This window comes from Schizophyllum commune (genome assembly GCF_000143185.2).
Source record: "Schizophyllum commune H4-8 unplaced genomic scaffold SCHCOscaffold_15, whole genome shotgun sequence".
NCBI lineage: Eukaryota > Fungi > Basidiomycota > Agaricomycetes > Agaricales > Schizophyllaceae > Schizophyllum > Schizophyllum commune.
Window position 1 is genome coordinate 651,334 of NW_026089552.1, and position 9,387 is coordinate 660,720.

Consider the following 9,387-nt stretch of genomic DNA (forward strand, 5'->3'; position numbering starts at 1 on the left):
TCATACCCCATCGCCCTCCCCCCCTGCGTCGTCTCCGTCGCCCTTCAACCCCACCGTCGTCGCCTGCGTCTCCACCGTCATAGCCCCCTACACCCCCGGTCTTCCCGGGCGTCTTCCCTTCTCACATCCTCACGCGCGTCTTCCTGTCCACATCCTCACGCGCGTCTTCCCTTCTACATCCTCTCGCGGACGACTTCTCTCCCGTGAATCACGGACGGATCGCCCGTTCCCTTGACATATTATTCTCGTCCGTTCCCTGCACATCCTCGCCCGCTCCCTTCGCATCCTTGCCCGCTCCCTTCGCATACTCGTTCGATCCCTCCGCATCCTTGCTCGCTCACCTTCGCCTCCTCGTTCGTTCCCTTCACATAACGTACTCGTTCGCTCTCTTCGCAGGGGAAACGACGACTGGGGTACATAGGTGGGAGGGGTGCGGTGGTGGCGTGGGTGTAGCGGAAGGGTGGGGGAGGGGTAGACGAGGGGCGGAAGGGGTGGTTGGGGGCTATTGGAATGAATCTGGAAGGGGGAAGGTGGGTGGGGTCGGAAGGGAGAGGAGGGGAGGGGAGAGTGCGGCGGTGGTGGCGAGGGTGAGGTAGGAGGAGGGGCTGATCAGGGGCGAAGGTGGGGGATGGTGAGGGTGGCGAAGGGTGGGGGTGTGAGGCGGACGAGAGGCTGTCTCGCGGACGGCCGAGGAGACCGTGAGTCACGAACCGCTGAGGAGACCGTGAGTCATGAACGGCTGAGGAGGCCGCTGGTCACGAACGGCTGAGGAGGCCGCTGGTCACGAACGGCTGAGACCGCTGGTCACGAACCGCTGAGGAGGCCGCTGGTCACGGACGGCTGAGGAGGGTATTTGAACCACGTACGCGTCGATAGCGAGATTCCGGGTGGAGCGCGTTTGAGTCCCTAAAATCATATCCACAGATATGCGGTCACATATCTGAGTATGGGGTCACATATACTGAGTATGGGGTCACATATACTGAGTATGTGGTCACATATACTGAGTATGTGGTCACATATATCAGACTACTGTACACGCAAGCATCGCGCGCGTCGCGCAAGAATTAAAGGCCTATATTGATGTGCGAAATAAACACCGGATTGCGCGACTTGATAGACAGAGACGGGATACAGATAATTCATTGTCGTAAAGTGAGCCAGCGCGGGATGCGGCCGAGTGAAATCGACGCGGCATGCGGCAGGGCAAATTGTGCTTGAAATTCGGCGGCATACTAGCAACTAGCATTCGACCGTAGAACATTAGGACACCGTAAAAAAACCAGGACGCCGACTAAAAATCAGGACACCTTTCCAAAGACCGAGATGGAGATCTGGCAGCGCGTCGAACAATGTGGGTGGGGACAAAGAAAAATGTGGTTGAAGATAAAGAACAATGTTAATGCGGTTGGGTAAAAAGAACAATGTGGTTGGAGACAAAGAAAAATGTGGTTGGAGACAAAGGAGATTGTTTGTCTCTGATTGAGGTTGTGATTGATTCCACGTGGCATAGGGGCGGTCCACGTGGCCTCGGAACAGCGGCCCGAGCAGCGTCCGCCATGGTGATTACGAGACCTGCTTGTCAGGTTTCGTTTTACAGGCCTGATTTTCATCATGTTTTGACGTCCAAGCTGTTCTATCCAGATTCGGACAATATGTGGCGCTGCCCTTTTCTTCCTTGTAACTGTATCGATTTTCGTCAGGGAAATTCTAGGTACATTGTGAAGCGTACGTGTACCTGTGTGTCTTCTCTGAATATCACTATGTTCATTTGCTCTAGCGCAGTAGGCGTGTACTTTCCACGTGCTCGGATCAATCCGAAAATGTACACAGCCACATCTCTCGACACGCCTCATATCTTTTAGCCTTGGACCTTCGCTGCGTACACAAACGCATAAGAAGGAAGGTTGACCTCCGATATACTTCTTTCTTTGTTATTTGCGCTATTTGCCTATTGTGTGCACACCAAGGTGCGCGCCCTTTCCTCCACCATTTTTGATGAGATTCCCACGGCACTGATATCTCCGAAAGGAAAACCCTCGCTTGCGTCGTCGTACCTTCACGACCTGTGCCCTTTCGAATCGCGTCCATTGGCTCATCAGTGCTATTTCTTGTGGTCAATGTCTGACTTCTTCCCTCGTCGAGATTAGGTCGTTATTCTGTGTAACACGTGCTCTACTCTATGCCCTACTCTAAGTCCGTCAAGTCGCTCTCCGATCCAACCTCCGACTCTGAATCATCTCCCTCACTGTCCTCGTCTCCGCCGGCGTCATTCACAACATCGTCAACGTGTGTCGTCCGCAAATCATCCGTCAGCTCGCGCACGTCCAGCGGAGGACCCGGATCGTCCCATCGACTGCCTTCGAAAATATACTCCCGCCCTGGGAGCTGCGCCTTCGCGTCGCCGGGGTATTTGGTCTTACACGCGATGAGTATCTTCCTAGCCACCGTGTACGCAAGTCGGTCGAATGCGGTGCCGTCCTCCGCCCATTTGTCGGAGCGCAAGCGTTGCGTCATGTTGTACTCGGCGATCCGCTCGGCCCTCAGCGCCTCTGCCGCCTTGACTTTCCCGTCTTCTTTATTCGAAACCGATGCTGACCTCTTCTTCTGGGACGTAGGCGATGGGGCAGCCTCATCGTCTTCGAGACGTTCGGGCTTGCGCATATAATCTTGCGGACGGACGAGCATCAACGCCAAAGCGATCATTGGCTTCCGGAAGAACACTGAATGATTGTGGTTAGCGAATGGGCCTTTGAGGAGCACCCGTATCACATCACCTTGACCAGTCGTCGCTCTGACGGGCAGAGCCGCAGCCATGGTGATCAGCATGAGTTGAACGCCACAGTTGTGGTCGTGGTTCGTCACGCTTTCCTTCGATAGCTGCACCCTGCGCGACACTTCCATGCGGTGAAGATCATTGTAAGTGAAGAAGTGCTTCCCTGCCGCGGCGGTTGGAACAGGTGTGTATGCAGCGTGTACCGTTCCGGCTGGCTGATAGCTGCGGCGTAAGTGAGTATTTGTCTGCTCGTCGTCGTGTACTTGTTCGCTCACTACTTCATTCCGGGCCTGAGCTCAATGACGCAACCGTCGACATCCCAGTCTGCGTCGCCTTCTCGTTTCTTCTGCGGCTTGAGATCGTCTGAGGACGCGGCGGTGATTAAGTCCCGTATGCGCTGGATGAGGCGCGATCGGATGCGTCTCCTTTCCTGCCTCGTATCTCCTCGCTTTGGTTGAGGCATATTCGTAGCTGAGAATACGATCCATTCCTTCAAACCTGCCCCTCGAATCTCCGCGGACGTTGCCATTCCGCTCGCGTCGATGTGGCCGAATGTTAGGAAACCCGCCGTGTGAAGCAAGAACCAGTCTAGGGTCTTCATGACGTCGGCCGCGATGTCGAAGTGGCCAGCGTACATGTTTCCGAATGTGGACGAGAACGACTCGACGACGTTGTCGGCTAACTTACTGATTACTTGTGTCAGCACCATCGTACGCATGTTGCGAATTGTACGCACTCCGTCACCTGGTCCGCTTGGCGAAAGCCGCACGTCAGGTCCAGGATGCAGCGCACTTTACCCGGCATCTTCAGCCAGGTGTGAAACTCGCGCAGCGTCGCTGTCACGTATGGCCGCATCGGCTTCGCTTCTCTAAGTGCCGCGTCTGGGGAGGTCAGCGAAATGAGCGGCCACTCGTCATGAATCATACCTTGAAAGTCGCGCGGAGTATCCAGGTTCGCGCCCACCACACCGCGTATACGATTGGTAGACCAGGTGACCGGCTTCATAAAAGGGTCCTCATCTACCTTCGACGCCGCGAACGCCCACCTTGCAGAGTCCGGGAAGTCGTCAAACACCAGGGGCACACCATTCACGTTGCACTTGTCGATGAGCTCGAATGCTGCGTCTAACGTCGTGAACTTTGCGTGAACGCATAGGTCCGGTCTGTCTCTAGAGCTTTTGAACTTCTTGGCGATGTTGTTGACGTACGTCCGATCCTGACTTGTATCAGTGTTCGTCAGCGTCGAGGTGCGCTCGTGTACGTACCCATTTCAGTTTGTTTCTCCCGCTCTTTCCCCTGCGAAGGTCTGGAATGTAAGGCGTGGTTGTCACTAGCTGCGTCGGCCAGGTCACTGTAGGTGTGTGGGGATAGCGTGGTACGTAGCCGCTTATGTCCCTCCCTTGAGGCCCGAATCGCCTCCACCCCTCGTTGAACTTGTCCTTCGTCCGCTCCATGTTGGTTGAGGTGCAGACGTTCGCGACTCCGCATTGACGCTCGCTTGCCATCAGATCCATTACTGATGATCCATGCGCGTTCTTGTTCGCTTGAGGATCTTGCACGAAGTCCAATGTTGTGGTGGATGCGTTGCGACGACTAACTGACTGGTGTGAATCTTCCCTGACATCCGCCGTCGTGGTGGATGCGTCGCGAAGTGCAGGCGGAGGCGGGGGAGGCGTCGTCTGAACACCTGCATCGGCGTACGTAGCTTCACCACACGGTGCTGAAGCTGCTACGGTCATTTCAGTACTTCAACTTTAGCTTAAGAGAAAGTCGCTGACCGGGGTAGGACTCCTGCATGTTCTCCGTCTGGGTCGTGAGCGTCGTCGCGTCCTTGGTAGTGCGGGGCTGACTCCGCATTCGAAGAGCACGTCCGTCACTCCTATCGTTCGCTAAGTCATCGTGAGCACTACGCCCTTGTGGAGGAAGTATGTTGAGCGGGAAGATGCGCACAGTGAATGCCAGTAACCCCCCCTATATCCGTCCCCACTGAGTCCTTCGTATGTGACGGGGCGTGTAGCGAGTTCGTGTTGATCTCTTCGACGTCGTCGATGTCCATGTCTCCCCCGGTATCCCCTAGACAGCGTCAAAAATGGTAACCGCGATGTATGAGTTTGCTCACCTTTGTTCTCGGCCTGACTTCTTCCATCTGTGGTGGCAGGCTGCATGTCGACGTCCTCGCTGTATCCATTCATGGTGCTGGCCCCGTCTGCATGCCCCTCAACTTCGAAGGTTTCAGTAAGCATCGCTATATGCGTGATTTGCACCGGTGGTGTTGCTTACTTCGATTCGTAGGGTATGCGTATCCGGTTTCTGCCGACGCGTCTGCCGCCTCGTATGGTATTTGAGAGCCGGTCCTCGTCGATGAGCAGAGCGACGGTTTACCGACATCATTTGTGGGAGGTGAACCGCCCTCGCTATACGCAGTCGCGTCTGCCAATCGGGTTAGGGAGTACTTCATATTTGCCCCTTAGCGCAAGTCTTACAATACTCATCATGTTCCTTCTTGTATTCGTCGTCGAAGGGGATTAGATTATTCAGAGAGAATGCAGGCGTTGTTGGGGTCTGCGCAGGCCGCGGTGGCGGCGGATGTATCATGCGGTACTTCGGAGGAGCGCGTTGAGCGGCGGCGCGCTCTTCCTTCATCCTGTACTCGTCGTATTTAGCGCCCGCTTCTGCTTTGGGAATTCGCAGGAACTGACTTCCTTATTTTCTCCGCCCTAGCCGCGGATCTCTTGTCCCCGTGATGTACGTTAGGTTCCGTTGATGATGGATCTGTAGCGACCCAGGTCTTCATTGTCTTACTGGTCCACTTTCGCTTGGAAGGCACCACCGACGAGCTGCTTGATGATGAGGGAGACGGTGTATTCGTCATCGTGAACTGCGCGCGTGGTCCGTGTTGTACAATGTTGTGACCTATGGTGGTCGGAGGATCGAAGTTTGGTAATTGGAATTCCACGTTTGCCAATTTGTTCCAAATCGGGCAAGTACATCTACGTGCTCCTCGTGTCCCTTTCCTTCAACCCCCTAACGATATGCTTGGCGACTTCACCTCCTCGTCTTCTGTCGCCTTCGTGCGTCGTTGCTCGACCTAAGCGTGCCCATCTGTATCTGCAATGGCTGGTATGGCGGTTTGCGCTACATTATCAATCGTTCTCTTCGGCTGGTACCTTGTATCGAGGGTTCTGTCACTTTCCCCCACGGCGTAATGGATCCGCTACGTCGGTCCTATCGGTTCAGCCGGCATGTGGATCTACATCTGAGGAGCTGTGACCATTCGTGACCTCCGCCTTTGGGGGACAGAATAATTGGTCGACATATTATCACTGGTTCGGTAATCCACGCGATGGCGCCTTTATATAAGGTACGGTCCCTCCGAATCTCTCCTTTCCTATCACTCCCATCATCTCCTCGCAAGCTTCTCGCCCTTCCCGCCTCCCTCCCTCGCATACCATGTCTTTTCCTTTGTCCTACGCACGGTCCCGCGTCTTCAACCCGGCGACGCTACCCGCTAGTGTCCGCCGGTTCTACGCCCAGGACATGGCGCACACGGATGCCTTGCTAGCCGCCCACTTCCCGTCGACGGGTCCCGGCTCGCACTTCAGGGTCCTCGCCTTCGACGTCGAGTACACCGGCCGGAAGCACAGCGATGTTGCTATCAGGCCGATGTCTATACCGCTTCCGCGGACGCAGGATCACTTCATCCGTCTCCTCACGATCGCCCGCGATGGAGTCGTCATCGCTTTCGATCTGTTGGTACTCGCGGGTGCGTATGCGTACCTCCTGGTCGTTGTCCTTGAGCTCACTGTCGCTGCAGGTGTACCGGCGCGATTGATTGAGATGTTGCGCGATCCCAACATCATCAAAGTCGGCGTCGAGCTCAAGGGTGAGGCTTGCCGCGCTCTTCTGTCGTATGTCCTGTCTGATTGCACCCAGGCGACTCGATCCTCCTCCTTCGTCACTTCGCGGTCCCCGTTCACAACGGGTGGGAGATTAGTCAGCTCTGGAAGAGCATGCATCCCTCCATTGAAGTGGCTCCTCTCACCACCCACATCTCGCTCGACGACATGGCGCGCATCGTTCTCGGCGTCAAGGTCGACAAGCTTCAGCAGACTAGCGACTGGTCGGCGCCTGCGTTATCCGTCGAGCAGATCGAATGTGAGTACTTCCCAAGCGCATGCTGCATGGCATCCCTGAATATGTCTTGTAGACTCCTACCTCGACGCTTACATCCTCGTGCCCATTATGCACGTTGTGCTGCATGAGTACGAGATGGGCGTGTGGCCTCACTTCACCGCTAGTTCGTTCTCTTTCAACGCCGACTTCGTCGTGGACGGTGCGCACATTATCTATCGGTATTGATCGCGGTCTGATCTGTGCAGGAGCTATTGTTCCCCCTGGACCTCAAACTCTCGGTAGCGATATTCGTGTCTGGGGCGTCGGAGATGTTGTTCCCAGCGGTGGGGGTGACTGGACGCCGCGCCACGCTGTATTGGATCGCTACAACGCCTCCATATACAGTGACTGTCGCTCTCTCTCGCCTCGTCGGTTCTACGAGAAGGAGGGAAAGATACTTATTGCGTCGTCGTCGAAGGTGGTCGTGTACACAGCTTATCGCATGACCAGGTGGCTATACCTCCGTACCCGCAGCATCATTGTTATTATTTCTTTTGTAGTTTTACCTACCGTTGCTGCTGTGTTGTATCTTTCTCATTGAATGTACATTGATGCTTGGTGCACGTACTCATCGTCGATGTTGAAGGTGTGCGCTACGGGGGCGCGTACCAAGGCACCGACTTTAACTCTATCCCCCTTCCCGTCCCCTCCCACGAATCGTCGCTCGACGTGAACAGGTGCGCGTGCATCGGGCGAATATTCTCGTCCCCATCTCCTCCATGCGCCCGCGCTTACCCGTCATGCGTGAGGGAGTTGATAATAGCAACCGCTGTGTCCTCGCATCCGGTGCGGATGCGCCACTCTTCACCTACCTCGATACTCGCACGGTTGCTTGTCGATGACATATCACTTGACGAGCAGATTTCTGATGTAGCTGACGCTTACAAAATAAGTGCGGTTGCGTTCAACTGCACGTACGGGTACCTACGGACTACACTACCAGACCAGACCCACCCGCGCTGCCTGAACCGCCCGCGGTATCGGATCCGCCGTTGGGGTCGTTGCGGTTATTGACGTCCATTGCACCGCCTCGGATGGAAAGCTTCGCCATCGCTTTGCGTACCTTCGATATAGGCCGCTCTTCTACGTCCTCCGACAGCGCGTTATGTGTCACCGCAGCGCGCTTCTTGCCGTTCCCGACCGGCTCGTCGAGCTGTTTGATGGCGATTGTCTGATGTTAAGGGGGGTGAGGCTCTGTACGGACGAAAGTAAAGAAGCGAATCATACCTTCGACAACGTATCGTCGATGAGCGTGACGGACTTGAGGATCAGGTCCAGCTCCGACGACGCGTTGTTGTACGCCTTATCCTGCTTCATCCGCACTGTAAAGCCCACGCGTACTATATCCCCTGGCCGGAAGCGCGAGGGAGTGACAGACGAGTGCCTGAATACATGGTCAGCGCGTGTATAGGAGAGGGTGCATGGTCATTCACCTGAAGACCCCGTCATCGTTCTCGTATCCTTCGAGATACTGTACAACGTTGTCGGCGGTGTGGACACAGCCGTCGCCTTGCTGGCGGTTTAGATCGTCGAAGGGATCGACCAGCTTCGTGAATACGACCTTATCCTTACCCTTCGCGTCCTGTCCGACCTCGAAGTATGGATTGGTGACCACGAAGTTGTCGACGCAGACGCGCTCCGAAGGAAAAGTAGACGACTTCGCAGCATTACGATCCAAAATGACAAAGCAGTACTTGGCGCAGTTAACCGCCTTCACCAGGGGGATAGCGCCGGCGCCGTGCAAGGTGACGCTCTGGCGGAAGGTCTTGAAGACGGTGTCCCAACCAGTGTAGTACTTCCTGCTATGGTGTCAGATATGCGCTCTGGGGTAAGTTGACCAGATCTCTTACCGCTTAGGCTTGAAGGGAGGAAGCAACTTCTGCGTCAAAACGCCCACCGTGTACATGGTAACCTCCTTAGGCTCGTCCTGATCCTCCTCCTGAGATTGGAGACGGAAAGAAGTGTATGTCGCATTTTCTTCGGTATCGACCCTTAGATCGAGCGTCTGGAATTTGTTAGTACGCGCGCGCTCGAATCGCGGACGTGGACACACCTCGAAGTCATCGGTGACATACAAGCTGTTGGGCGGCAGGCGCTCTGTTTGTCCGTGTTTAGTCATGAAGCTTTCGATCGCGTGCTCTGTGACGTGGTCAGTCACGCATTCCGGTTGGTCTCAGCCACGAACTTACTCGCTGCATCCCAGTCGATGTGTTCGAGGACGTCCATGCTTGCGATATGATGGGCGAGGGGGGCCGACATCGCGCTCGCGGTACGCTCTTAAAGGGTGCGCTCCTGACGTCGTGATCCTTTGCCGACCAAATTATGCTTCCGCGCCCCGACTGAAATTCGGCCTCGGCTTCCTGGTTCTGGCTCCACATCGACCAGGCTCAACTGCGGCTGTTCTTCATGTCCTCTGTTCGCGCGTGCATAAAGCAACGT

General features: G+C 55.5%; 3 protein-coding genes across 3 annotated transcripts; 1 reads left to right on the forward strand and 2 right to left on the reverse strand.

Moving 5' to 3' along the window:
* Positions 1–2,187: 2,187 nt before the first annotated feature.
* On the reverse strand, positions 2,188–5,647 carry SCHCODRAFT_02519867 (uncharacterized protein; the record flags this gene model as incomplete). Its single annotated transcript, XM_003026786.1, has 11 exons — positions 2,188–2,998; positions 3,052–3,462; positions 3,513–3,657; positions 3,703–3,991; positions 4,041–4,501; positions 4,554–4,664; positions 4,726–4,848; positions 4,895–4,996; positions 5,056–5,205; positions 5,259–5,419; positions 5,475–5,647. 11 exons carry the CDS (start codon positions 5,645–5,647, stop codon positions 2,188–2,190), a joined length of 2,937 nt encoding a protein of 978 aa, XP_003026832.1.
* Positions 5,648–6,225: 578 nt separating this feature from the next.
* SCHCODRAFT_02673448 (ribonuclease H-like protein) lies at positions 6,226–7,448 on the forward strand (the record flags this gene model as incomplete). Its single annotated transcript, XM_003026697.1, has 6 exons — positions 6,226–6,538; positions 6,590–6,658; positions 6,709–6,930; positions 6,983–7,108; positions 7,155–7,292; positions 7,423–7,448. The coding sequence occupies 6 exons, from the start codon at positions 6,226–6,228 to the stop codon at positions 7,446–7,448; spliced, it is 894 nt and encodes a 297-aa protein (XP_003026743.1).
* A 346-nt stretch (positions 7,449–7,794) lies between these two features.
* Positions 7,795–9,174, reverse strand: SCHCODRAFT_02603493 (uncharacterized protein; the record flags this gene model as incomplete). The annotated part of the gene is made up of 7 exons (XM_003026787.1): positions 7,795–7,856; positions 7,903–8,119; positions 8,176–8,332; positions 8,382–8,747; positions 8,799–8,953; positions 9,002–9,087; positions 9,138–9,174. The coding sequence occupies 7 exons, from the start codon at positions 9,172–9,174 to the stop codon at positions 7,795–7,797; spliced, it is 1,080 nt and encodes a 359-aa protein (XP_003026833.1).
* Positions 9,175–9,387: the final 213 nt, after the last annotated feature.